We start from the raw sequence: 25,397 nt of genomic DNA, 5'->3' as shown, positions 1-25,397 counted from the left end.
ATCATGCATATTCCAATATATAGAGAGCTAAATGTATCATATCAAAATCATTTAAAAAAGCAAATATGATTGATTGATGTATAGATTAACTTCGATTATTTTTAAAACGAAGATGAATATAATTAATCCTCATAGAGCTATTAGAAATAATATGAATCATTAATCTATAAAGTGAATGTATTTCCCTGTTTATAACATAAGATATTATAAAAAATCAGTTTTATTTTGAATGGATTCCATTTGATCAGAAACACCTATTCTTAACCAAAACATAGCTTCTCGATGCCGGATAACTTCTTCCCATGCTTTAATTTCAATATCTTCATCATCTATTTTCCATAATCCATCACGGAGTTGACGAAGAAATCCAGTAAAATTACATACACTTCTTAATCGTCGTAAACAATATGAACATAAAGGATAGGATTTAAGGTGATTCTGAGATTCAGAAGTACGAAACTGATGAATCCGTGCATCTTTCTCATCATAACAATTATTACCACATAAAGAGCACAAAGAAGGTAAATCAAAAGACTTAGAAGAAACAGGTTCGATTACAAGATGTCCATCTAAAATAGAAGAAAGTACAGTTCGTCGTGCAAGCCATGATAAAGTCGGAGAATTATCTAATCGTAGAGTTGGCTCAATATCTTCATAAATACATCGCTTAATAAATTTTGAATCTTTAAAAGAATTAGAAGACCCTAAATTATTTAATTGAAAAAATGAGGATGATGATGATGATGATGTAGTTAACGTTTGTAATGTATTTGATGACCCATTTAATCCATGATACATTGGAAAATCTAGTGATGAAACTGAATTCAGCAACGTTCCTGACGTTAGTGTCATATTTACTCCTTGTGTATCAGATGTCTGATTTTTCCATGAACGAAGTCCTTGAAGAAAATTCATAAATTCCTGAAAAACAGGAATATCTCTACGAATAAATAAACCCGTTGAACATATCGAAGATTCTTGCTTTTCCTCTTCTTCTATCTCTCGTATCAATTCATTATTTTTCCCTATACTTATTCTATTTTCACTTTTTTTAGGCGTAGAAGGTACCGATGCCCCTTCTTCATTCGACATATGTTGCATTGCATCCTTTAATTCTGCAAGCTGTTTTTCATGATAATGTAATAATCCCTCTGTATCTTTAAGCTTTGCCTGAAGATGTTCATTATATTTTTCTAATCGATCTCTATCTCGATGTGCCGATGAAACCATTCTATTTGCCTCTTCAAAAAGAGTTTTTGTTAAATCTTCCAATTCTTTTTCAACAGTATGTTTATATATTTCTGCTTTACCCCTCTGTTGCTTTTCTTCCATTAAACGTGCCATTAATTGTTGTATTTCTTTTTCAACTTCTTGTTTTTCTAATAATGCCTGTTCCATCCGATTCATATAATCCTTTTGAGATGCTTCTAGTTCACGAATTCTTTCCTTAGCAAGCATCAATTCATGGTAAGTCCAATGAATATTGTCTTCTAAGCTTGCTTGTTTTTCAATTGATGCAACTAACTTGCTGTTAAGGATAGAAAGCTCTTTATTTAAATGATTTTCAACAAAAATAGGTGAACCCTCTTCCTCCATCAAAAATATATGTAGTTTTATGTATTCTTTTATATATATGCAATAGATGTGCACTGTATGTGCAATATCTGTAGTATATGCAAACTGTATGAAAACTGTATATAAACTATATACAGCTTATATACGGCTTATATAAAGCTTATATGTAAGTGTATGCGTGTTATATGCGTGTTGTATGCGTTGTATATGCGCTGCCCTTAAACTATAATACTCCGACCTTTACTCTACAGTTATAATTTATGTCCTTTCTATAAAGTATAATAAATATTTAAGCATAATTCAACTCATTAACATCGGTTTCTCTTAAAAAAGACAGATTCAATTGATCATTTCTACCATTTTAGTCTTAAAGATTTTTTTAAGCCTAAAAGCCGGCTCCGAAAAGATTATTAGAAAAAATAAAAGAACGCATATACTGCGCATACATTACGCATACATTGCGCATATATAACGTATATTCTTTATATCATTCTTATATTTATTATTTTACCTATAAACTTGACTTATTTTGCTTTAATTTATTGATTTTCAATGCATTCTTCTGCTCAAGAATCTTCATCTGATGATCAATCTTCCCGCTATGCTATTGTATGTTATTTCTCCTTATTTTGCTTCTAACAGATCTATAAAAACAGTTATCTCGGTTAATGGAACCTGCTGCAAGAGATAGATTAACACGTATTGCATTAGTTCATTCAGATCGAGCACGTGATGTCGAAAATATCTTACTTCGTAAAGCACAAGAAGGTTTACTTCAACAAAAAGTTTCAGAGTCGTATTTGATTTCACTTTTAAATCAATTGAAAGATGAAAAAACTGAACCGAAAATTATTGTATTTTTCTTTCTTTAAAAAATCATATACTAAAACTTTATCAGTTTAATCGTCAAGCATTCGATGAAGAGTAAAGACATACCAATTATAATATAAAATATGATTTTTATATTATAATTTCAATTTTATATTATAACTTCAATTTATTTTATTTGAATTGAATTGAATTGATTTGATTTGATTTACTATTTCTTAAATCATACGGAATAATACCTATTCTTTTCCTTAAAATATTTATATCCGTTTTTAATTCTTTTTCCCAATATATATTTATCATTGATTCATGTGCTTGTTGTCCATTTTGAATTGCCCATTTTATTAATGGATATGATATATTTTTACATTTTTTTTTAAAAAATAAAGAAAATGACCCAAAAATCGCACTTAATATTGCAATTGGAAGTCCCATATTAGCCCATTCAAACCTATTTCTTATAAGTTTCTATTATTTTATTTTATATTATTTAATTTTTAAAAATATATTTCTTATATTTGATTTTTTTTTATATATATTTCTTACCATTTTAAAAGAATCTCCCCTTCTACACTTGCTGGTAAACCCATTAATATATGATAAAAATCATGCGATTCTCGATAACGTTGCATAACATAAGCCCATTCTTCATGATTAATATAGCGTACCTTTACCTAAATTAAAGATAAAAAATCCATTTTTTAGTATCTTACAGAAGAACGTAAACCCGGTATAAATTTATATGTATCCATCCATTTAATATATATTTTACCTAATGTATTATCGGGTAAAGTATGAAGAAACTTAGGATTTAAAGTAATTAAAGTCATTCTTGGACGTTCAAATAATATACGTCGTCCTGTAGAATTCATTAACATTTTCTTATGTAATTGCTGTAAAAAATAAGGAAATGCCGTTAATTCTCCTACAATACTCAATAAATCTATCATAAAAAGTAAATATAATCTTTAAAAATAAAAAATATAACCTGCTCTACGAAGATTCATAAGTAATGCTGATGATGCACTTAAACCAAGTAAAAAACGTGTATAACATGGTAACCATATATGTCCCTCATATAAAGGTGCTTAATTCATTTATTACATAAAAAAATAAAGTAAATATATACGTTTTAAATATAAAACCATAGGAAATTATTTTAAAGTCTTTTTATAAAAAATCTTTCTTTTATCTTAAGAAGTATTTATATATATTAATTCGTTAAGACGTTTATTCTACAAGTAATAAATTAAGTATAAATTAAAAAAATGTCAGGAAATACACGAGTTGCATCAAATAATTATGAAGAAATAAGTAAAGATAATAATTTTTTATTAACAGTTAATTATTGGACCTTTTTACAATTTATTAAAATTTATATATATAATATAGAAAATTGAATTAGAATGGTTTATATCAACCATAGTACCAGAAATCTTTAAAAAAATAGATAAATATTTAAATTTATGTATGGAAGCACTTTCAGATGAAAAAAGTTTAACACTTGTTTTATCTTCGATACAAAGTGAAACAGTTAAAGGATTTCTAACAAGAAGAGGAATATCGCTTATAAAAGGCGTATTAAGACAATAATTTTAAAAACTAAAGAATAATATTGTTTTAAATAGAAATTTCAAATATTTTTTAAAAACAATATCAAAACAAATCAATTTTATATAAAAAATACTATTTTATTAGAACAAGTAAGTTAACTTGTATATATATAAGTAAATAAAAAAAAAAAATCAAATTAATAAATAAATAGTTATCACATCTTAATGATATAATTTATCAAAGTCAAATAATCCTTCAAACAGAAACAACAGATGCAGATTCTATCCAAAAAGTATTATAAAATTTTGATTTTATAATTTTAACATATAAATAGATTATTAATCAATTGTATCTTCATATTCAATCCGCTCAGCAAATTTTTTATCCAAATGAACCAATAAATGATTTAGTTTATTCACTTAAAAGCAATGTATACCATTTTTATCTTAAATAGTATGTAATAACTTAATTATAGGATTTTGACCCTCCATTACCTTCCAACATTATGATTAACATTTGTATCGATTACACTTCAATTGCAACACATATATATCTTTTAGGAGAACATAATTTTACACAACGATTTCCTTTCTTATCACGATTACTCAGTTTTGGTGGTTGGAAAACAACAAATCCTAAATCTATGTATTTTTTTTTCTCTTTATTAAATACTTCTAAGATTATTTTTAGTATTCTGAATGAACAATTAATGCAAATTATTGATGAAATTCATCTCAAAAGCAGAGATCCCGCCCTTTCTGTCATTACAGATCATCTAACTGGTAATCCTATTATATTTCATCTTTTCATTGCTAAAAAAAAATAAAGCTATTGAATACGAAGTTAATCATTTAAAATTAAATATTGATATTCTCCAAGAAAATATAAATATTAATAGATCCTCATAATCTTGATATTTTACTCATAATAAATCCTAAAGAAAGTATATACCATCATCTTAATATTAACCCTAACCCTATGCACCACTAGACAACCCTAACCCGACCCTAACTCAACCTAACGTAACCCTAACGTAACCCTACTCAACCCTAACCCTGTCCCTTGTTCCCTTGAATAAGTGATAATCTATTAAGACTATATAAAAGTCTTTCTTTTTTTACTTGTAATGCATGTAATTCATTCGCTTTTGAGAGTTGTTCTGATGCATTATTTAATGTATTTCGAGGTTTTGATGGTTTTTGCTGTAACCTAACTTCTTGTAATTCTGATTTTCCTTGTAACGTTTTTTCTCGACGTTCTAATTTTGTAATTCCCGCTTCTGCACGTTCTAAAAGCTCTAATATTTGAGGATAAACCTCATGTTCTAAAGATCGTTGTGCTTCTTGAATATCTGTTTCTGAAACCACCTCAAAATGCTATATTACATCAGATACATCCTAAACGCGTAAAAACTTACGCGTTTATTTGCCAAAACGGTTTGTATACGAGGGAAATCATTAATACCCGTATTAAGTGTCGATAATAAAAGATCCATCTATTAAATAAAGAAATTATATTAGATTAATATTCCTAAAATAAAACTGATATTTTACTCGATAATTGCATGCATTTAATGAAGAAACACATCCTTCAAGACTATAAAATATTAGCAATTATATATATATATAATGAAGCAATAAATATAATTATTTACCTATTTAAATAATCATTTAATGGTGCAATAGAACTTGTTGTTCTTTGACGACTTTGAATACGTGAAGAAGACATTTCTTAATATATTATAAAGAGGAAAATCGTAGAAAATATTATTTAACCCTAACCCTTAGCACTAGCCCTAAACACTGAACCCTAACCCATAAGCAGTAACTCTAAACTGTCGATCCTAACCCTAACCCTAAACATTTTACTGAACAACTTACCTCTAACCATCAAGACCAACCTATTCAACCCTAATAACTTAACCCTAATAACTTGACCCTAACTCCAACCCAACCCTAGCTCCGACTCAACCCTAACCCTTTATTTATATTTAAATCTAATTTTAAAATACCATTTAAATAAAATAAACACCTTTCTTTTCTTTACTTTTTCTTCCTTTTATTTCTTTTAAAAACTTATCAATTTTATACATATATTTAACATTTTTTTATCTTTAATAATCATTTTTAATTAGGGTTTAACCCTCTTCCATTCATTAAGAAAAAAAAACCCTCTTTTCTAATTCATTACATATAAAAATGTTCAATTATTTTGGATTAAAAAAATATCCAACACCTTTTAAGTAAATTATTCTTAAAAAAATTATACAAAATATCTAAAATTTTTTAGTCAACCATTAATGCCTTTTTTTATAGCTGGAGGTCTTGTATTTTATGCTGTTTATCGAATAGCCGATACGATGATGCAATCCGAACCATATATAAATGATCCAAGAAATCCAAGAGGTATTTACCTCTTATTTTATTTTTTATTTCAAAATTCATCTTTTTATAGCACGTTATGGTCCAAAAAGTTCACATTAATCATGTATATATAGTAATATATAGTATAGTAATATATATACTATACTATATACTATATAGTAATATTAGAAAATAATTTATATCGTATATAATAATACATCAACATATAATAATACATCAACATATAATACATCAACATAGATTTATTCATTTTCTTTACAATTTACGACTCTAAACGTGCTTTACGTGGAGTCTCCCCTGTACCTATATAAATTCATTAATATATATATTATATATTATTTTATATAAATATTACGAAATCCATTTTTATACCGTTGATATACATGTTTTAAATGTCTCATACGTCCAGTTCCTGTTGTTTTTCTTCGAATGGCTTTAAATGACCAATTATCTAATATATATTAATATATTGATCTATTAAATATATTTATTAATATATTTAATATAATCTTACATCTGCGTGTTTTACTTGCAGGATAACCGCAAGATGAACATTTTGATTTTTGAATATGAAAAGATCGACGACCACAGCGTCGACATTGTGTATGTGTTTTTATATGTCGTTTACCAAAAGATGAAGTTCCCTATAATATAATTAGTAAAAAAAAAGATTAATAGAATAGATATAATTGAATAAGAATAAAAAGAAATGAAATTATAGACTTACTTTTGTCATAGTTTTTTATCGTCCGATGAAAATTTTTGTGACTGTAAATATTACGTCTTAAAATTAGTTAAGTACTAAAGAAATATAAATGGAAGGTACTTAAGGTTATATTTATTGTAAGAGAGTAGAAATATATATATAAATATATTTATATATGTATGTATGTTTATATAATATATAAATATTTAAAATTTATATAAAAGTTTTATAAAAATAATAATAAATATTAAATCCTATATTACATAATACATGTTTAGATTATGAATATTTTATATGTTTTATTATATCATATGCAAAGTGTATATGTTCGATTCCTGAATATATATTTAATACAGCTTTATATAAATGATTAGTTTTTATTTAAGCTATATTATGGAAATTATTTAGTAAAAGCATGTCTCATAGAAGGGTTTGCATGCTGACTTAAAGTCTGCATATGCTGTTTTATTTAAATAATGAATTTAAAAAGATCGATTTGTATACTTCACTAATCTTTGTATTAACTTCAAAAAACTTATAAACGCATCGATCAATACAAACAGATTCGCCCTTATTTAATTCACCATCTGTATAAATAGAAGGAATACATTTTTGATGACATACATCAACTAATCTATTTTGTATAAGGCGTAATATATATATATACGAGGTTTTTTTACCTTGTAAATAAATCAGTCACCATATCCAATTCATTCTTAGCAGCAGAAACCTTTTGTTGATCAACAGTTTGTTTTGTAGCGCTAGAATTTTGGCCAAAACCAAAAAACAGCATTTTGAATAGTTAAAATCGTTAAAACCGACCAAACTTTTAGATCCACCTAGATAGGCGATAAAGATAAAGCCTATAATAATAAAAATATAATGCCATAAGAAAGAAATAATAAGAGCTGGTTTATATATAAAAGTTGCAAGAGCTAAATATAAGATTGCTGTATAAAAAAGAAATTGACAATAAAAAATTCATATATCGATATGAACATAATGTTCGTCAAAATATACATCTAAATCATCATCAGGGTTTGGATCATCAGGGGTTGTTTCTATTGCATCATCAGAATCGTAAATATTAGGAAGTGGATTGCGCCAAAATAAAGTGTCGATAAATTCTAGATGTTTAATTTGAAATAAAGAAGCGCTTTGTGGTGGAAAAAAGTGATCTACAAGATCGTTCATAGAAATATAATTGCTTCTATAACCTGCAAATTCTAAGAATTTCATATAAACTTCTCCATAAGAATTAATAGTAAAAATTCGTGTAGGAGGAATGCCAACTGATTGATAAGATAAAGCATCTGTTATTCTATTTCCAAATCCTGCATAAAATGGATTTGAATCTTTTCCAAAAACATTATGTAAATCTCTTAAACAAGATATTTTAAAAACTTCTGGTTTTCTAAAGATCATTTCTCTTAAGGGAGTAAATAAGAAGGAAAGAAAAATAAATAAATCACTTACCTTCGCAAAGCAGCCATAGTTCTGTCCGGTGAAAGAATAACAGGGCCTAAAGGTAATTTATGCCTATTTTGTTCGATTTTTTTAAGATAATCTCGAGTAGAATCTGCCTGTCCTACAGAACGACTTGTAAGGTATAATATATTAAAACCATTATTATAAATATCAGAATACAGTTTTGCAACACCCGGATGTGTCCAATCTTTGCCAATAATTGTTAATACATGACCAAGTGTATCTGATCTAGATAAAATAAACATAAATTGTATCAAACAAAATATTAGCCTACTTTGTAATTGTCCCATCAATATCAGAAATAACGACTGATACATTATGTTTCCAGAAATAAAGGTTCGCCGAGACAGTCGCTTTTCCTTTGTTAACGCTAAACGAAATAGAATTTCTTCCCAATTGAAGATTAAGTGATTTCTATAAAATAATTTAGTTAAAAATAAAAATAAAAATAAAATGTACCAATTGTTCTGAAGTAAGACGAAGTGTTTTTACATGTGTAGTTGTACTATCAGTAGGCGATTTAATTTCAGATTCTAAATTAGGCACCGATTCCAAAGAAATCTTGGATAGATCATTAAGATTATTCTATTAACAATTAATGTATATCATTAAATTTTTAAAGCATTACATTAGAAAATATATCAGTACTTGTTGACAAAGATCTTCTATTTATTGCATCCTCTTTTGAATCTTCACTTGCATAAATCCAGATATTTCCATATGAATCAGAAGAAATAAGATGTTCTAATTCTGCTGGATTGATATCTAATTCAGAAAGAATACGTCGAACAATTGCTTCTGCTTCTTGTTCTGCTTCGTCCGATGATTTATAACCACGCATATCCAATATAACATCAATTAACTCGTCATTTTTATCCAGAATCAAAAAAAAAATTACATACCCCCATTGTCCGTAATATGTGTAGGAATATCCCTAGTCAAAAGTCTTTTACTAAGCTCAGACGCACGTCTAATAGCACTAAGACGTGCTTCCTCCAAATCAATTGAAGATTGAGAAATATTCATGTCTGAAAGTAATTCATGATTCGTCTTCTGAGACGTTGAATCCGAAACATCCGATGATAACAAATGTCCTTTAGGGGTATCTGCAGCTAAATTTGATGATGTATCGATAGATATTGTATCCCATGCTTCATGACCTAAACGTGAAAGATTCGTTTGTCCTATATCTCCTGATAACATATTATCATTATCTAATCATTTCATTCACTTTACCTGTATTATTACAACTTAAATCCTCAAGTCGTGCAAGAATTCCTTCCTTAGATATCCCTTTTAACCTATCAAAAAAAAAAAACTTTTATACATATAACTAACGATTATTCTGCTCTCCTAAATCAAATTCATCTGGTTCTTGAAGACTTTGCTAGAAAAAACATCTTATAAACTACTTCATTATATTCCCTATCAATTTACCTCCTCACTTGATTGTGGACTACTAGACGGTGAAATAACCGGTGACGTCTTTAACTCCTCTGGAACTTCACTTTCCGTGCTAAAAACAAAGAATGCATCCCCTTCATCTCCCAATTTCATTGAATAATGGACAATCTCATTATTCACTCTAAAAGTTACCTGAAACCTCTCAATAATTCCCCTTAAATCCCCTTAAAAAATACCTTCTTATCTGAAGGACGAAGCATAGAAAACTTTCCAAATCGTACATGAAAGGGTGAACATGCAAGATCCCCATTTGCCTGCTCAATAACTATAACATCTATTGCTCCTGAAAGGGTCGCCTGTTTTCCTTATTTAATATCAATATTATATGGCAAATACTTACTGGATTAATAGAAGACCATGTCCTGGACATGGTTCCAAAGGCTCTTCCAACGTATTGCATTTTATCTGCTTCATAAACCCAGAGATAAAACCAGTGAGGTTGAGGGACGACGTCAACAATTAAATATGATAAGAATATATTAAAGGAAAAAAATACAAGAACATAGTTAAAGATGTAGATGAACAGTAAGATTATAGTTTATAATAGAGGATGGAGTAGATATTTTAGAATAGAAAAATTTTTTGTAAGAAATGATAGTAAATAATAGTATAAGAAGAGATGAAATAAGAGAAAAAGAAAGAATTGATGATTAGAAATATGTGAGAAAGAGTATTTTGAATGATTGTAGTTAAAGAGTAGAAGTAGAAGTAGAAGTAGAACAAGTTGATTTAAGATTTCCAAAAGTTAAGATAGGATTAATTTGTTTTTGATTAGAAAAAAGCATACAAAGTCGATCAATACCAATACCACAACCTCCGGTAGGAGGTAAAGCCCATTCTAAAGCGTTAATATAAGTAGAATCTAATAATTGAATTTCAGAATCGCCAAGATGATCACGATCCTGTTGTTGACGAAGGAATTTTGAATATTGTTGTAATGGAGCGTTTTCTTCTTCATAAAAATTACAAATTTCTTTTTTAAGAATATATAATTCTCCTCTGTAAGCAATCTTTTGATTATTTCTTGTAGAAGATTTTGATAATGGAGACATAATTTGAGGATGATGAATGATAAATGTTGGATGATTGCATTGTGATACTAAAAGTTGTGTAGAAAATTGATCCAAAATGCGATTAACAGTGTATGGTTTTGAAAGAGAAATATTTTTTTGATTAGCAATATTGAGAAGTTGATCAACAGCAGATGGAAGATCTAAATTAGGAAGATTGATACCTAGACGATTTTCAAGAGAAGGAATGAAGTCCAATATTTTGTAAGTATTAAAAAAGTTATTATTTGCAAGAGAAAGAATGTTGCCTTTAAGAAGATTGTTATTGATCAATTCATTGATTAAACCAGATAATAAGGATTTAGTTATTTCTATTAGATCATTTAAAGATATATATGTTTGATAAAATTCACAAATTGTAAATTCAGGATTATGACTTGAATCCAGACCTAATCTATTTTTTAATTTTATTTTTTGTATTAAAAATTTTATCAACCTTCATTTCTAAAACATTTTCCAATTTCAAAGACTTTATCAAAGCCACCTATGACTAATTTCTTAAGCCATAATTCTGGTGCAATTCTAAGAAGGATTCTTTTTCCATCTAGAGAATTTGCATGTGTATAAAATGGCCGAGCATTAGCACCTCCAGTTGATCCACTTAAAATAGGTGTTTCAACTTCCAAAAAATTTCTATTCAATAGAAACTTACGAATATATGTTAATATTTTAGAACGCAAGATTATAGAATTAGATATTTCAGAATGTATTAAAAAATCCACAGGCCTATTTTTAAAATGTTTTTCAACATTTTTAGTTTTTGTTGGTAATGAATGAAGACAAGGAGCAAGTAATTGTATTTTTGATGTAAATATCGAAAATTCACCAAGATTTGTTTTCCCCAAAATACCTGTCATTTCTATCATTTTTTTAATTCTAAAAACTAAATAAATCAAATGTCTACAAACCAACTATATCTCCTCTACGCAAATTCTTATTTATCTTTAAAAAAACACTTGCATCATCCTTATAAGTTCGAAGTGAACAAACTGACTGAATTTTTGCTCCAAAAGCATATATATCATAAAAAAAAAGCTTTGAAGATGCTTCTCTAATAGAAAAAATTCGTCCTAAATACTATATAAGAGATATTGTTATATAAATAAATAACAAAACCCCTTATAGTTACTTCTTTTCCATTTAAAACACGTTCTCCATTTTTTAATTTGTCTTTCCATGTATCAATTGCGCTACAAATTTCAATATACTTTTCGTCATATTGTATACGTGGATAAGGCTCTATTTCCTTGTCATAAAAATTGTTTAGACGATCCTCTATTCCTTTATTTCCTTGTTTTCTAGTAATAGAAAGAGTTCGTGCAAAAAATACATAATTATATAATAATAACCATCTTTTAAAACTATATTTATCCGTAAAAAAAGCTTCTCTTAAATTTTTTTTGTATAAAAAATTCAACATAGACCTGCTTATAAATTAACCATTTACCATTCATTAACGCTCTTTTTAAATTTCAAAAAAATGTCCCAAAAACATCAGAGAGAAGATTATCTTAATTTCATTGATTTAAACTTCTAGTTTTATCTCATTTATTCAACTGACAATACTTTTTTTTTCATCAAGTTTTACTGGATCCAATAGTTGATTTTTTTCTGTCAACTAACCTTTTAAAAAAAACAAATAAATAATCTATAAATCAATTTTATAGAATAAATGTTAACTAAACATGCGTTTTTTCATATAAAATTCTCTTAATTTTTAAAGATTTTATTTCATAACCTTTGACTGCAGTAAGGTTTATAGAGGTTTCCACGGAAACAATTACCATAGCAACAGAGTGTTGCAACGTCAATGAATGAAGATATCTTTATTTCTGGGATATTTTCTTAAGAAAGCCTATTTGTTGATGAGAAAAGATGTAATAAAAGTATTTAGAATGTCCTTGAAACTTTATATATTTTTTTTAAGAATTGTTTAAAATTTTGAGTATTTGAAAGTTGAAAAAAAATGACTGAAAATGATTGAAAAAAGGGTTATTTAGATATTTTTTAGATATTTTATTATATTTTTCGTATATTTTATCAAGACGAAAAAGAATTTTTGAAAAAACCAGAAAAAATTAATGATTTAAGAAATAAAACGATTATTATTATATTATTTAGAAAATTATGTATATAAATTGAAGAAATAATTATTGATATGATTTTTAAAGAATTCTAAAACATATTTGATACCTTAATTTTTTTTTTATTAAAATTGATTGAAATTGATGTATTCTGATATATTTATATATGAAGATCTTTTAAATTATAGAGAAACTTGAAGAATTTCTTATTGATTATATTTATTTATAACTTGTTTTTTTTTGGAAATTTGACCTTAAAAACAAGTGTTTTTGTATTGAATATATATATGAAAGAGATATTTCTTTTTCAGATAATGATAAATTCATCAATATCATCAGAAAACTATTAAATGGTCATTAATAAGTCAAAAAATCATGTTAAAATTGTAAAAAATGAAATATTTTAAAAGAGTCATTAGAAGAGTATTAAAAATATATACATCAAAAAATGGGAAATATTCAAGAACAGGAAAAGGATACATATAAAGAGAAAGGAATGATTAAAATATATTATAATTCCATGGAAATAGAAGAAATGAATATTGATAATAACATTTTTTATAGAAAAATATTTTTTTTGAAATAATTTTAAAGATTATAACAAGGAAATAAGTATTCTCATATTTAATTCAGTAAAAATGTGTTATCAAAAAGATTTTTCAATAATATTTAGAAAACTAAAATAAAAATATTATTGATTAAATAAAGCAATTATAATTTCAAAAACATTTACAAGAATTACAATTTTAATTTACAAAATATCAAATATTTCAAAAGGATTTTTCAATTTTAAATAATACAGATAATATGGGTTTTCTATATCTTTCATTACATGATTATAAAGAATTTATGGTTAACCCTAAATTAAGACGACTGAATTAGAGAATCTTTAAGAATTTCATAATGTTTTTTCTTTTAAGACTTTAATACACAACATATTAATTCTTTACTAAGAATTATATATTATTAAAGGCTCTTAACAGGAAATTGATCGTTTTATTAACAATAAATGATTTTTCAAAAATTATGAATCAAATAGAATGTTTAACTTCAAATAAACTAGCAAATCTTTATATAAATACAACAGAATCTCATATGACTCGAAAAAACAGACAGAAAATTAGACAAGTCCGACTTTTTTATATATTTTTTTTTATAATATCAATAATATTGATAGGAAAAGAAAAAAAAAGAATTAGAAAGAATAAAGAATGAAGCATCTCTTGATGAAGAATCATCTATTGATATGAGAAAATTTGAAAAAGATATTATTTCTTCAATTATTGAAAAAATGTCATTTGAAGAAAAAGATGTAATAAACTTTATAATTTTAATAGTTTTAAGGGCTTAAAATGATCAGATTATTCCTGACGGACATTGTCTATATAGGGCATTCTCTGACCAACTTGCTGTTCGACATGATATTCATGTGATATCATGTTTTTATTTTAATATTTTTTAATATTTTTATTAGATAGATTATCTTCAACTTCGTACAGTAGCAGCATCTTATATTCGGGAACATGAACAGAGTTTTATCCCGTTTCTTTTTAACGATGAAACGGGGGAAATAAGGGATGTAGAATCATATTGTAATGATATCGAACATACAGCGATGTGGGGAGGAGAAGTAGAAATTATCGCACTGGCACGGGCATATAAAGTAAATGTAGAATTAATACAGATGAAAGGATTGCCATTGAAAATTAATTTCGATCCGGATGGAGAAACATCATTTTCGCAAAATAAAAATACAATCAAGTTAAGTTATTACCAACATATGTACGCACTAGGTATTAGAATTGTCTATGATCTGAATGAAATTAAGCTATGATTAGGCGCACATTATAATTCGTTAAGAGATAAAGTTAAAAATAAATAATATCTATAATTAATTAATAATTATAAAAAATGTTTAACCTTTACTGTTTAATATATAATACGCAGTGTTTTTTTTCAATTTCTTATTCGTCTCTTTTTCTTTTTATATCATTTTTTGAATTTTCAGGTTTTTTTATATATTTTTTTTCCTGATCTGTTTCAGATGAACTTGTATAATCACTGTTAAATAATACAGGCAGAAGAAACCCTTCTGTGTGAAAAGATCCTTCTGTATATTGGATGTTGTCGATAGTTATTATATCTACATCAACATCTTCTTCAATTTTACTTTTTTTAGTTTCTTCTGGAACTATATCAAATTCATCTTCTCGTTCTTCATATAAAATGTTTTCTTCTAATTCAGTAAAATCAGGAGCAAAAGCTGACCAGCCTTCTGTTCGTGGAATAGACCAAATATAAATTGTTCCAGTTTCTAAACCAGCTGCTGCAATAAATGGGAAAACAGGATGCCACTATTTAGAAATAAGCTTTTTTTTCAAAAAAATATGAAACAATACATCAATATCAATGAATTCTTCTTTAGGACCTTCTAAAATCTTTACAAGAGATCCTGTATTCCTATCCCATATATAAATAACATGAGCAGAACGATATGTAGATGCTAAAAAATATATTTTTAAAAAGAAAGATCTAAATAAATTAATTACCCATAACATATTCTCCAGAAGAACTAAATGCACATGCATTCCACTGAAATCTATTAATAACATCTTGAAATTTATGTTCTACTTCAATTGAATCATCATTTAAATTTTCAGGATTATCAAAAATAGGAAGTGTTCGAATAATTCTATCAGTTGAATTTATGGCAAGTGTTTTTCCAGTAGGACTCAAACGTATTTGTTTAATATTGGAATTAGTTAATCGAAAAGAATATAGGATCTTAATATAAATTTATAAAATTTCAAAAATAACATATCTTAACACTTACTTCTAAAGATGTACTTGATATAATATTAAGCCATCCCTTCGTAGTACCACTATAAATATATTTTCCTGTACTATCAAATGTACAAACAAGTGTAAATTGTTTTGTATCTTGTGATATAACTTTCTCGTCAATTTCACCTTCTTCTGTACCTTCTTTCAAAGGCCTTTTAGGGGCAGTTGGAAGAACATATTTTTGAATTCCACCCCCCGATATATTAGTAAGAATAGGGACGTCTTCAAGGAGAGATGCAACAAAGATTTCTCTTTTAAGATCAAAATAAAAGAAATAATAAAATAAATAAAAACCTATCAAAAGGATGTAGTTCCGCCCCCCAAATAGGCGCATTAAAACGAATCATTTTCACACGAGATCCATCTTTAAGATCCCATAAAACACATCTCCAATCACGAGCTGCCGATAACAAATAACGATTTTCTATAGACCAACTATCTCAAACAAATTAATCTATTAAAAAAAATATATAAATAAATAATTACCAGACGGATTGAATAGGTCTAGTATGTCCTTTTAATATCCTTGAAACCCCATTTGTTAAAAGGTCCCATATAATAATAACTCCATCAAAAAGTCCTGCTGCCAAATGATCTCCTTTCTTATCAAAACGAATCAACATAGCATGCCCATATGCTTATAAAATTAGCGTTTCTTCCTGTTTAAAAAGAAATTTACATAATGAAGATGTCAAATTTTCCGGATATTCCTGAGAAAAAGGACTTAAAAGTTCCTACATAATTCCTAAGAAGAAAAAAAGTCCTAAAGGCCTATTTTACCAAATTCATCTCTTATATTATGTATAAAATTTCAAAAAAAAAAAATCACTATATTTTCTCAAAAAATAAACGAAAATTAATGAAAAAAAATATATTAAAGCAATAGATCTCCTCTCGACTCATATATATCAATAGATTATAGCTAAAAATCATCATCAGGCGCTTTAAAATCCCCTTATATTAACTACTTTCAAAAAATACCCGTATTCCATCAAATTTCATCAAAAAAAATCCCGGAAAAAACTCAATTACCCTATTTCCCTATCAAATATTCAGAAAATCTACTTATTTTCACTTATTAATACCTCTTTTAGGCAAATTAAACTTTTTGGACGTTCTGATTTTTTTTATATAATAAAAAACATCGTTAAATAACCTCCATGAGGGGTCATAAAGTGCGTTAGATTAGTAAAGGAGGTGGTAGGAGAAGAAGCAGATAAATAAGGGAGATCTTCTTGACGAAGGTCAAAAAATGAGCGGCGATATTGCTCTTACACCTTCATCTGCGGTTTTACGGCAGGTTGAGGAGGTACAATTTGGAATTTTGAGTCCAGAAGAAATCGTAAAAAAAGCCCCAAAAAAAGCCTAAATTAGTAGCTAACAAGTTTTTATAGAGAGCAATGAGTGTAGCTAAGATAGAGTACGTTTTTTTTAAAAAAAAAACGAGGTTTTTATGATAAATATTGACGGAGAAAAGGTATCCAGAAACTATGGATGAATCAGGCCATCGTCCGCGTATTGGAGGGCTTTTGGACCCAAGATTAGGGACGATTGACCGTAATTTTAGATGCCAGACAGTAAACGAGAGCAAATATGCATTTTTTTATGTTTTAAAATGTTTTTTTAGTGTGGAGAAAGTATGGCAGAATGTCCGGGCCATTTTGGACATATAGAACTTGCTAAACCAGTATTTCATATTGGATTTCTTGTAAAGATAAAGAAGATATTGGAATGCGTGTGTTTAAATTGCGGAAAATTAAAAGCAGATGAGGCATGCTTTAAGAAAATATTAAAAAAGAAACCATCTTATATTTTATGCAGAGTAATCCTAAATTTATAGAATCTCAAAGATATCGAGATCCCAAGTCACGTTTAATTGCAGTTTGGAATGTTTGTAAAACAAAAATGATATGTGAAATTGATCCGCCGATTAATGATGATTATGGGGCTAAAACTATTATTGGACATGGAGGATGCGGTAATCCGCAACCTATTATACGAAAAGATGGGCTTAAATTGTGGGCTACATATAAAAAATCGAAGGATTCAGAGGTAACCATATTTTCATAATAAAACTTAGATTTAAATACTATAAAGAGTGATTTGCCTGATCGTAGACTATTAACACCTCTAGAAGTATATACTGTATTTAAACACATCTCTAGTGTTGATTTGGAGAAGATGGGTTTGAATGAGGAATATGCACGCCCTGATTGGATGATTATTACAGTTCTTCCAGTTCCACCACCATCAGTCCGTCCTAGTATTTCTGTTGATGGAAGTAATCGTGGTGAAGATGATTTGACTCATAAGCTTTCGGATATTATTAAAGCAAATGCAAATGTACGACGATATGAACAAGAAGGAGCACCAGCTCATATTGTGAGCGAATATGAGCAATTACTTCAAGTATATTTATTTATTTGTTTGTTTGCCATTGATTCACCTTAAATAGTTTCATGTTGCAACATACATGGATAATGATATAGCAGGTCAACCACAAGCTCTTCAAAAAACAGGACGCCCATTAAAATCTATACGTGCTCGTCTTAAAGGAAAAGAAGGGAGATTAAGAGGGAATTTAATGGGAAAACGTGTTGATTTTTCTGCACGAACGGTAATTACAGGCGATCCAAACTTATCTCTTGATGAGCTTGGCGTTCCAAGAAGCATTGCTCGTATTCTTACATACCCTGAGACAGTAACTCCATATAATATTCATAAACTTCAAGAACTTGTACGAAATGGACCTAATGAACATCCTGGTGCAAAGTATATTATTCGCGATACAGGAGAAAGAATTGATTTACGATATCATAAAAGGGCAGGTGATATTCCATTACAATATGGATGGAGAGTGGAAAGGCATATTACAGATGGAGATGTGGTTATTTTTAATAGGCAGCCTTCACTGCATAAAATGTCTATGATGGGTCATCGTGTTAGAGTTATGCCTTATTCAACGTTTCGTATTAATTTATCTGTTACACCACCATATAATGCGGATTTTGATGGAGATGAAATGAATCTTCACGTTCCTCAATCAGAAGAAACTCGAGCAGAAATTATTGAAATATGTATGGTTCCTAAACAAATTGTTTCTCCTCAATCAAACAAGCCTGTAATGGGTATTGTACAAGATACATTAGCGGGTGTTAGAAAACTTACTAGACGGGATAATTTTTTGTCTAGAGATCAAGTTATGAACATTCTTCTATGGGTTCCTGAATGGGATGGAAATATGCCTACTCCTGCAATCATTAAACCCAAACCTTTATGGACTGGAAAACAGATTCTTAGTATGGTTATTCCTAAAGGGATAAATCTCATTAGAGATGATGAGAAGCAAACACCTATGACTCCTGATGACAAGGGTATGATGTTGGAAGACGGAGAAATTATATATGGAATTGTAGATAAAAAAACGGTAGGGGCATCACAAGGAGGTCTTGTACATACTATTATGAGAGAAAAAGGCCCGGAAGTATGTCGTATGTTTTTTAATGGTATTCAAATGGTTGTAAATTATTGGTTATTACATAATGGTTTCAGTATTGGTATTGGTGATACTATTGCAGACGCAGATACTATGAGAGATATAACAAATACAATTGCAGAAGCAAAAGCTAAAGTTCAAGAAATTATTCTTGATGCACAACAAAATAGACTTCAAGTAGAGCCAGGTATGACTTTACGTGAATCATTTGAAAGCAAAGTTTCTAGAGCACTTAACCAAGCTCGTGATACTGCAGGGCGTTCTGCAGAAATGAGTCTTAAAGAATCGAATAATGTAAAACAAATGGTAACAGCAGGATCCAAAGGATCATTCATTAATATATCTCAAATGTCCGCATGTGTAGGACAACAAATAGTAGAAGGGAAACGTATCCCCTATGGATTTAAACACAGGACTTTGCCGCATTTCACTAAGGATGATTACAGTCCAGAATCAGGTGGATTTATTGAAAATTCGTATCTTAGAGGGTTAACACCTCAAGAATTTTTCTTTCATGCTATGGCAGGTCGTGAAGGATTAATTGATACTGCTGTTAAAACTGCAGAAACAGGATATATCCAAAGACGTCTCGTTAAGGCTCTTGAAGATGTCATGGTAAAATATGACGGTACTGTTAGAAATTCTCTAGGTGATATTATTCAGTTGGTATATGGGGAAGATGGTTTAGATGGCATATCTGTTGAATATCAAAATCTGGATTCTTTAAGACTCTCTAATGAAGAATTCGATAGACGTTATCGTGTAGATGTTATGGACCCTAAAAAAACTATTTCTCCTCAATATTTGGAAACAGGAAATGAAATTGAAGGAGATATGGCTATTCAGAATCTTTTAGATCAAGAGTATAATCAATTATGTGAAGATCGGGAATTATTGCGTAATTTTATATTTAAAGATGGCGATGGAAGAAGACCCCTACCTGTTAATATTCAAAGAATTATACGAAATGCTCAACAAATTTTTCATATTGATAAAAGAAAAGCTAGTGATTTAAATCCAAGAGATATTATTCTTGGAGTAAATGAAACAATTAAAAAACTTACAATTGTTCGCGGAAATGATAAATTTACAAAAGAGGCACAAGAAAACGCTACACTTTTATTTCAAATTCTTCTTAGATCACGACTTGCATCTCGACGAGTTATTGAAGAATATCGTCTTAATAAAATTGCTTTTGAATGGGTATTAGGTGAAATTGAAACTCGTTTTGCGCATTCTATTGCCAATCCAGGAGAAATGGTTGGAACATTAGCAGCACAATCTATTGGAGAGCCCGCTACACAAATGACACTGAATACTTTTCATTATGCAGGGGTTTCATCAAAGAGTATTACTCTTGGGGTTCCTCGCTTAAAAGAAATTTTAAATGTTGCAAAAACTATAAAAACCCCTTCATTAACAGTATATTTGATACCAGAAGTATCTAGGGATATGGAGTCAGCGAAACAAGTACAAACTGCTATTGAACATACAACTTTAAGAACAGTAACCTCTGTTACAGAAATATTTTATGATCCAGATCCTCAACAAACAGTTATAGAAGAAGATCGTGCCTTTGTAGAAGCTTTTTTTGCTATTCCTGATGAAGATGTTGAAGCTAATCTTCATCGCCAATCAGCATGGCTTCTTCGTTTAGAATTAGACCGTGCTAAAATGCTTGATAAGAAATTAAGTATGAGTGATGTTGCTGCAAAAATTACAGAAAGTTTTCATAAAGATTTATTTGTTATATGGAGTGAAGATAATGCAGATAAATTGGTTATAAGATGTCGTGTGATAAAAGATGATGAAAAATCATTTGATGATGATGATAATTTAGTTGAAGAAGATATGTTACTAAAAAGAATTGAAAGTCATATGTTAGAATCTATTAGTTTGCGAGGGGTTCCAAACATTTCTAGAGTATTTATGATGGAACATAAAACAGTTTATCAAAAAGAAAATGGTGAATTTGCAAGAGGAGAGGAATGGGTTTTAGAAACAGATGGAATAAATTTAGCAAAAGTTATGGCAGTCGAAAATGTTGATCCTCGACGTACTTATTCAAACTCATTTGTGGAAATTCTTCAAGTTTTAGGAATTGAAGCTACAAGAGCAGCATTATTAAAAGAATTGCGAAATGTTATCGAATTTGATGGTTCATATGTTAATTATCGTCATCTTTCCTTACTTGCAGATACAATGACATCACGTGGTCATTTAATGGCTATAACACGTCATGGTATTAATCGTGCTGAGACCGGTGTTTTGATGAGATGTTCTTTTGAAGAAACAGTTGAAATTCTAATGGAAGCTGCTGCTGTTGGTGAAATGGATGATTGTCGTGGTATTTCGGAAAATATTATGTTAGGACAACTAGCTCCTCTAGGGACAGGAGAATTTGATGTGATGTTGGATGAAGACATGCTTAATGAAGTCGTTGTAGATCGTCAAATGTTTAGAGGTATATCTTCTGCTGCTTTAGGAAAAACACTTTTGCAGGAAGATCAAGCTACTCCATATGATTCTCGATCACCTGTTTCAGATAGTGGCTATATTGGTTCATCAGATGGCGCTGCATTTTCACCACTTGTTCAATCTGGTTCTGAAACTCCTGGTGGATTCACTGAATATGGCGGAGGATTTGGTGTATCTCCATACGGCGCTACTTTACAATCACCTGGTTATCAACCTTTCTCTCCATTCTCAGGAACATCACCTGTTTCTCCAAATTATTTACCAACTTCTGTATTTTCACCAACTAGTCCACAGATTCTTAGAATGTCTCCAAATTTTTCACCAACTTCTCCAATGTGTTCACCTATTAGTCCTGCTTATTCACCGACTTCACCGGCTTATTCACCGACTTCACCTGCTTATTCTCCAACATCTCCAGCTTATTCTCCAACATCACCAGCTTACTCACCAACATCTCCTGCTTACTCACCTACATCTCCTGCTTATTCTCCTACTTCTCCGGCCTATTCACCGACTTCACCGGCGTACTCACCTACGTCACCGGCTTATTCACCTACATCTCCAGCTTATTCTCCTACGTCACCGAGTTATTCTCCTACATCACCGAGCTATTCTCCAACATCTCCAAGTTATTCTCCAACATCACCAGCGTATTCACCGACTTCTCCAAGTTATTCACCGACTTCTCCGAGTTACTCTCCAACTTCACCAGCTTATTCTCCGACATCTCCGGCCTATTCTCCTACATCTCCAAAGTTCTCTCCGGCTTCACCGGCTTATTCTCCTACTTCTCCAAGACATACTAAATGATTTTTGGGTCATAGAATTTATTTCAAGGCAAATTTTAAACATATTTTTATATTTTATGGATATATCTACACAAAAAAAACAATACAGGAAAAAACTAATGAACATTTTTGTATTTTTTATTAAATATATTTGCACTTTTTTATAGGTTGTTGATTGGTATAAGTTGCTAGGCAACCAGTATTTTGGTATGTGGTCGAATAAGCTAACGTTAAAAATATTAGAAAAAGTTTTTTGCAGAATTATCTCTATAAATTGTGGAGTTTAAGGCGATAAAAAGGGATTAATTGTATAGATTAATAGGTAAGGAGGAGATGGTTTTTTTTCCGGAAAAAATAAGTGAAAAATAGGCCAAGAAACAGGAATTTTTGTGAAAAGAGCAGATGGTCTTTTATTAGTATAAATAGCAGAGATTTGGGGGATTTTTAAATGATATCATCTAAGAATAACCAGTTTGATCCATCATATATTGAAGCATGGCAAAAAAAGCAAGCGGCAGTAATGTTTTTTTGGGGGTTTTGGATGTATGACTAATTATGGTATTTAAGCTTGCATCAGCGTTCCGATTGCTCTCAGAAGCATGTAGCGCGGCAGCAAGAGAGCTGCAGGATTTTAATTTGCCGTCTTTTTTGTCTTTTCCTAGCGAACCGGCGAAAAATGCAGCGACAACGCCAGTCGCAGTAGAAAACTCGGTAGTTTCATCTCCAGAGATTCAAATGGCACAAGAAAATGTTCAAGATTTACAAATAGATTCTACGGAGATAAAGAAGCGAAAAGTTCGTGATCCAAACCAGCCTAAACGGCCATTGAGTGCTTATTTATCATTTCAATTAAAAACACGCCAAGCAGTTAAAGATAGCCTAGGAGAAACAGCAACACAGAAAGAAATTCTTAGTGAAATAGCAGAAAGATGGTCTAAATTAAATGATGATGAAAGAAAGGTAAAGAATTTTTTAAATGTTGATTTATATCTTATATTTATTTTAGCCATTTGAGGAAGAAGCAAGAAAAGCACGAGAACAATATGACAAAGAAATGACTGCTTATAAATGTTCTTCGGAATCTAAAAATCAGGAAAATCTACCTAAAAGTCATGAAAATCCATCTAAAAGTCAGGAAAACCCACCTAAAAGTCAGGAAAATCCACCTTTAATAAAAGAAAGTGCAATTGCTACACATACGAAAGTACCATCTATACAAAAAGATAAAGAAGAAAATAAAGAAAGTTCAGTTGTCATTTCTACTCCAAAAAAAGAAAAAGTGGTGGAATCTGCCGAGATACATGAAAGTTCAAAAGAAAAGAAAAGAAAGCATAAAAAAAAAAGTGATGGACAACATTCACAAGAGGATACTTCTTCGACAAAAGAAGGAAAAAAAGAACGTAAAAAACATAAAAAGAAAGAAGAATAATTTGAAAGAAAAAAAAAAATACTTGATTTACTGATCTAATATATACAATTTTATATATCGATTTGAACCATTTTGATTTCATTTTGTTGGATTTTTTTTCAGATTTAAAAAGCTCATATTTAATAAACAACTCAAATTTATTAAGGTGCTAAATAAATTAACAGTGCGGTTTGATTACATAATATTGATTGTAATTTACATTAACGTATTTAATAATGAATGTATGTATATAAAACAGCCATGTTCAAACTTAAATTTGAAAAATTTTTTTAATATGTTTATAAAGGTATTATAAACATATTTTGTTATACCCTTTTAGAATGAAATATACTTTTAAATACATTTTATATATTTTAATTTGTATTCTCATCTGAATGAATCCATGGAACAGGCGTTAAGTTTGGTATACTAGAATCATTATTATTCATTCTTTGGTTTTGTGAATCTGTATTATGTATTTTAAAATCAGCAGTTGTTGATGTTACCTGAAAAAATTATAGAAAATTTAGGAATCTTCAATTATTTACCATAAGTGTTTTCTCTACGGCTCTTAAATATTTAGACAATGATTTATAATGTAATTTAGGCGATAAAAGAAGCTCTGCTAAACGCTGTACTGTATGAGGTGGATATGTTAAAAAATTAGAAAATAAAACATTCTTGATCCGATCAAATAACATTTTTTCCGATTGACTCATACTCAAAGGTAATCCATCTTCCGTTTCTATCCCATTCTCAATATCTGATGAGGTTCTTGGTAACTCAAATAACCATAAATTCTGAAAATTCAATATCTTATAAATTCCTTTAAAAACTGACCTCTTTTAAACGATTTTCAAAAATATCTTTCCAATTACTCCATTCTTCACTAAATATACATATTAAACAAAAATTCCTATAAAAGATTATAGAAACTTAAAAATTCCTGTACTTGAAAGTGATTCCAAAACTACCATCTCACTAATCTATAAATTATATATATATATATTCATAAAAAACAACATGTCCTTATTAAAGAAATATTTGTATATATCCAAGATAGTTTATTGACCCTTATAAAGCCTTTTTTTTCAAGATTTCAGCTTCTATGACGCTTAAATAGCGGTTACATGAAAAATTTAAATATTACTATATCTTTATAAGAAATTTCCTAGATCAATAAGTATTTTAGTATTAATTTAAGAATTCCTATAGATTTATTAAATGTTT

The 25,397-nt window shown here is 29.1% G+C and overlaps 16 protein-coding genes across 16 annotated transcripts; 7 read left to right on the top strand and 9 right to left on the bottom strand.

Annotated features, from left to right (window-relative positions):
* Positions 1-158: 158 nt before the first annotated feature.
* On the bottom strand, positions 159-1,642 carry T552_00825 (hypothetical protein). Its single transcript, XM_018369424.1, has one exon. The coding sequence runs from the start codon at positions 1,594-1,596 to the stop codon at positions 205-207; it is 1,392 nt and encodes a 463-aa protein (XP_018227143.1). The 5' UTR covers positions 1,597-1,642; the 3' UTR covers positions 159-204.
* Positions 1,643-2,081: 439 nt separating this feature from the next.
* Positions 2,082-2,518, top strand: T552_00824 (hypothetical protein). Its single transcript, XM_018369423.1, has 3 exons — positions 2,082-2,184; positions 2,232-2,429; positions 2,474-2,518. Exons 1-3 carry the CDS (start codon positions 2,128-2,130, stop codon positions 2,501-2,503), a joined length of 285 nt encoding a protein of 94 aa, XP_018227142.1. The 5' UTR covers positions 2,082-2,127; the 3' UTR covers positions 2,504-2,518.
* Positions 2,519-2,540: 22 nt separating this feature from the next.
* Positions 2,541-3,587, bottom strand: T552_00823 (hypothetical protein). Its single transcript, XM_018369422.1, has 5 exons — positions 3,533-3,587; positions 3,392-3,490; positions 3,117-3,346; positions 2,950-3,071; positions 2,541-2,854 (listed from the first exon to the last, which is right to left on the bottom strand). The coding sequence occupies exons 1-5, from the start codon at positions 3,549-3,551 to the stop codon at positions 2,578-2,580; spliced, it is 747 nt and encodes a 248-aa protein (XP_018227141.1). The 5' UTR covers positions 3,552-3,587; the 3' UTR covers positions 2,541-2,577.
* An 84-nt stretch (positions 3,588-3,671) lies between these two features.
* Positions 3,672-4,783, top strand: T552_00822 (hypothetical protein; the record flags this gene model as incomplete). The annotated part of the gene is made up of 6 exons (XM_018369421.1): positions 3,672-3,743; positions 3,796-3,981; positions 4,169-4,249; positions 4,292-4,387; positions 4,433-4,602; positions 4,648-4,783. 6 exons carry the CDS (start codon positions 3,672-3,674, stop codon positions 4,781-4,783), a joined length of 741 nt encoding a protein of 246 aa, XP_018227140.1.
* Positions 4,784-4,960: 177 nt separating this feature from the next.
* Positions 4,961-5,731, bottom strand: T552_00821 (hypothetical protein). Its single transcript, XM_018369420.1, has 4 exons — positions 5,612-5,731; positions 5,511-5,553; positions 5,375-5,452; positions 4,961-5,333 (listed from the first exon to the last, which is right to left on the bottom strand). The coding sequence occupies exons 1-4, from the start codon at positions 5,683-5,685 to the stop codon at positions 5,007-5,009; spliced, it is 522 nt and encodes a 173-aa protein (XP_018227139.1). The 5' UTR covers positions 5,686-5,731; the 3' UTR covers positions 4,961-5,006.
* Positions 5,732-6,155: 424 nt separating this feature from the next.
* Positions 6,156-6,440, top strand: T552_00820 (hypothetical protein; the record flags this gene model as incomplete). The annotated part of the gene is made up of 3 exons (XM_018369419.1): positions 6,156-6,199; positions 6,247-6,362; positions 6,412-6,440. The coding sequence occupies 3 exons, from the start codon at positions 6,156-6,158 to the stop codon at positions 6,438-6,440; spliced, it is 189 nt and encodes a 62-aa protein (XP_018227138.1).
* Positions 6,441-6,564: 124 nt separating this feature from the next.
* T552_00819 (60S ribosomal protein L37) lies at positions 6,565-7,116 on the bottom strand. The gene is made up of 4 exons (XM_018369418.1): positions 7,069-7,116; positions 6,856-6,985; positions 6,697-6,792; positions 6,565-6,644 (listed from the first exon to the last, which is right to left on the bottom strand). Exons 1-4 carry the CDS (start codon positions 7,075-7,077, stop codon positions 6,604-6,606), a joined length of 276 nt encoding a protein of 91 aa, XP_018227137.1. The 5' UTR covers positions 7,078-7,116; the 3' UTR covers positions 6,565-6,603.
* A 287-nt stretch (positions 7,117-7,403) lies between these two features.
* Positions 7,404-7,886, bottom strand: T552_00818 (hypothetical protein). The gene is made up of 3 exons (XM_018369417.1): positions 7,728-7,886; positions 7,552-7,681; positions 7,404-7,507 (listed from the first exon to the last, which is right to left on the bottom strand). Exons 1-3 carry the CDS (start codon positions 7,838-7,840, stop codon positions 7,448-7,450), a joined length of 303 nt encoding a protein of 100 aa, XP_018227136.1. The 5' UTR covers positions 7,841-7,886; the 3' UTR covers positions 7,404-7,447.
* Positions 7,887-8,028: 142 nt separating this feature from the next.
* Positions 8,029-10,413, bottom strand: T552_04089 (hypothetical protein; the record flags this gene model as incomplete). The annotated part of the gene is made up of 11 exons (XM_018372140.1): positions 8,029-8,476; positions 8,524-8,763; positions 8,810-8,949; positions 8,995-9,120; positions 9,164-9,339; positions 9,438-9,719; positions 9,772-9,828; positions 9,874-9,922; positions 9,973-10,131; positions 10,176-10,303; positions 10,356-10,413. The coding sequence occupies 11 exons, from the start codon at positions 10,411-10,413 to the stop codon at positions 8,029-8,031; spliced, it is 1,863 nt and encodes a 620-aa protein (XP_018227135.1).
* A 275-nt stretch (positions 10,414-10,688) lies between these two features.
* T552_00815 (lysine-tRNA ligase) lies at positions 10,689-12,533 on the bottom strand (the record flags this gene model as incomplete). The annotated part of the gene is made up of 4 exons (XM_018369416.1): positions 12,186-12,533; positions 11,978-12,139; positions 11,506-11,928; positions 10,689-11,458 (listed from the first exon to the last, which is right to left on the bottom strand). Exons 1-4 carry the CDS (start codon positions 12,487-12,489, stop codon positions 10,689-10,691), a joined length of 1,659 nt encoding a protein of 552 aa, XP_018227134.1. The 5' UTR covers positions 12,490-12,533.
* Positions 12,534-14,133: 1,600 nt separating this feature from the next.
* T552_00814 (hypothetical protein) lies at positions 14,134-15,080 on the top strand. Its single transcript, XM_018369415.1, has 5 exons — positions 14,134-14,281; positions 14,331-14,465; positions 14,514-14,582; positions 14,628-14,946; positions 14,992-15,080. The coding sequence occupies exons 1-5, from the start codon at positions 14,180-14,182 to the stop codon at positions 15,033-15,035; spliced, it is 669 nt and encodes a 222-aa protein (XP_018227133.1). The 5' UTR covers positions 14,134-14,179; the 3' UTR covers positions 15,036-15,080.
* Positions 14,368-16,826, bottom strand: T552_00813 (hypothetical protein). The gene is made up of 9 exons (XM_018369414.1): positions 16,778-16,826; positions 16,677-16,731; positions 16,484-16,634; positions 16,292-16,432; positions 15,987-16,248; positions 15,703-15,937; positions 15,553-15,656; positions 15,080-15,507; positions 14,368-15,038 (listed from the first exon to the last, which is right to left on the bottom strand). Exons 1-8 carry the CDS (start codon positions 16,784-16,786, stop codon positions 15,118-15,120), a joined length of 1,347 nt encoding a protein of 448 aa, XP_018227132.1. The 5' UTR covers positions 16,787-16,826; the 3' UTR covers positions 14,368-15,038; positions 15,080-15,117.
* A 377-nt stretch (positions 16,827-17,203) lies between these two features.
* Positions 17,204-22,824, top strand: T552_00812 (DNA-directed RNA polymerase II subunit rpb1). Its single transcript, XM_018369413.1, has 7 exons — positions 17,204-17,339; positions 17,392-17,417; positions 17,475-17,574; positions 17,625-17,768; positions 17,819-18,049; positions 18,095-18,406; positions 18,453-22,824. Exons 1-7 carry the CDS (start codon positions 17,250-17,252, stop codon positions 22,779-22,781), a joined length of 5,232 nt encoding a protein of 1,743 aa, XP_018227131.1. The 5' UTR covers positions 17,204-17,249; the 3' UTR covers positions 22,782-22,824.
* Positions 22,825-22,836: 12 nt separating this feature from the next.
* T552_04088 (hypothetical protein) lies at positions 22,837-23,181 on the top strand (the record flags this gene model as incomplete). The annotated part of the gene is given in 5 exon segments (XM_018372139.1): positions 22,837-22,890; positions 22,927-23,007; positions 23,019-23,040; positions 23,087-23,095; positions 23,129-23,181. The coding sequence occupies 5 exon segments, from the start codon at positions 22,837-22,839 to the stop codon at positions 23,179-23,181; spliced, it is 219 nt and encodes a 72-aa protein (XP_018227130.1).
* Positions 23,182-23,207: 26 nt separating this feature from the next.
* T552_00811 (hypothetical protein) lies at positions 23,208-24,188 on the top strand (the record flags this gene model as incomplete). Its single annotated transcript, XM_018369412.1, has 3 exons — positions 23,208-23,276; positions 23,327-23,719; positions 23,766-24,188. 3 exons carry the CDS (start codon positions 23,208-23,210, stop codon positions 24,186-24,188), a joined length of 885 nt encoding a protein of 294 aa, XP_018227129.1.
* Positions 24,189-24,497: 309 nt separating this feature from the next.
* Positions 24,498-25,190, bottom strand: T552_00810 (hypothetical protein). The gene is made up of 4 exons (XM_018369411.1): positions 25,104-25,190; positions 25,008-25,056; positions 24,716-24,967; positions 24,498-24,673 (listed from the first exon to the last, which is right to left on the bottom strand). Exons 1-4 carry the CDS (start codon positions 25,142-25,144, stop codon positions 24,542-24,544), a joined length of 474 nt encoding a protein of 157 aa, XP_018227128.1. The 5' UTR covers positions 25,145-25,190; the 3' UTR covers positions 24,498-24,541.
* Between the last annotated feature and the right edge of the window lie 207 nt (positions 25,191-25,397).

This window comes from Pneumocystis carinii (assembly GCF_001477545.1).
Source record: "Pneumocystis carinii B80 chromosome Unknown supercont1.3, whole genome shotgun sequence".
Taxonomy (NCBI): Eukaryota; Fungi; Ascomycota; class Pneumocystomycetes; order Pneumocystales; family Pneumocystaceae; genus Pneumocystis; species Pneumocystis carinii.
Note: the sequence above shows the minus strand (reverse complement) of the source record. Positions and strands in the feature narration are given on the sequence as shown.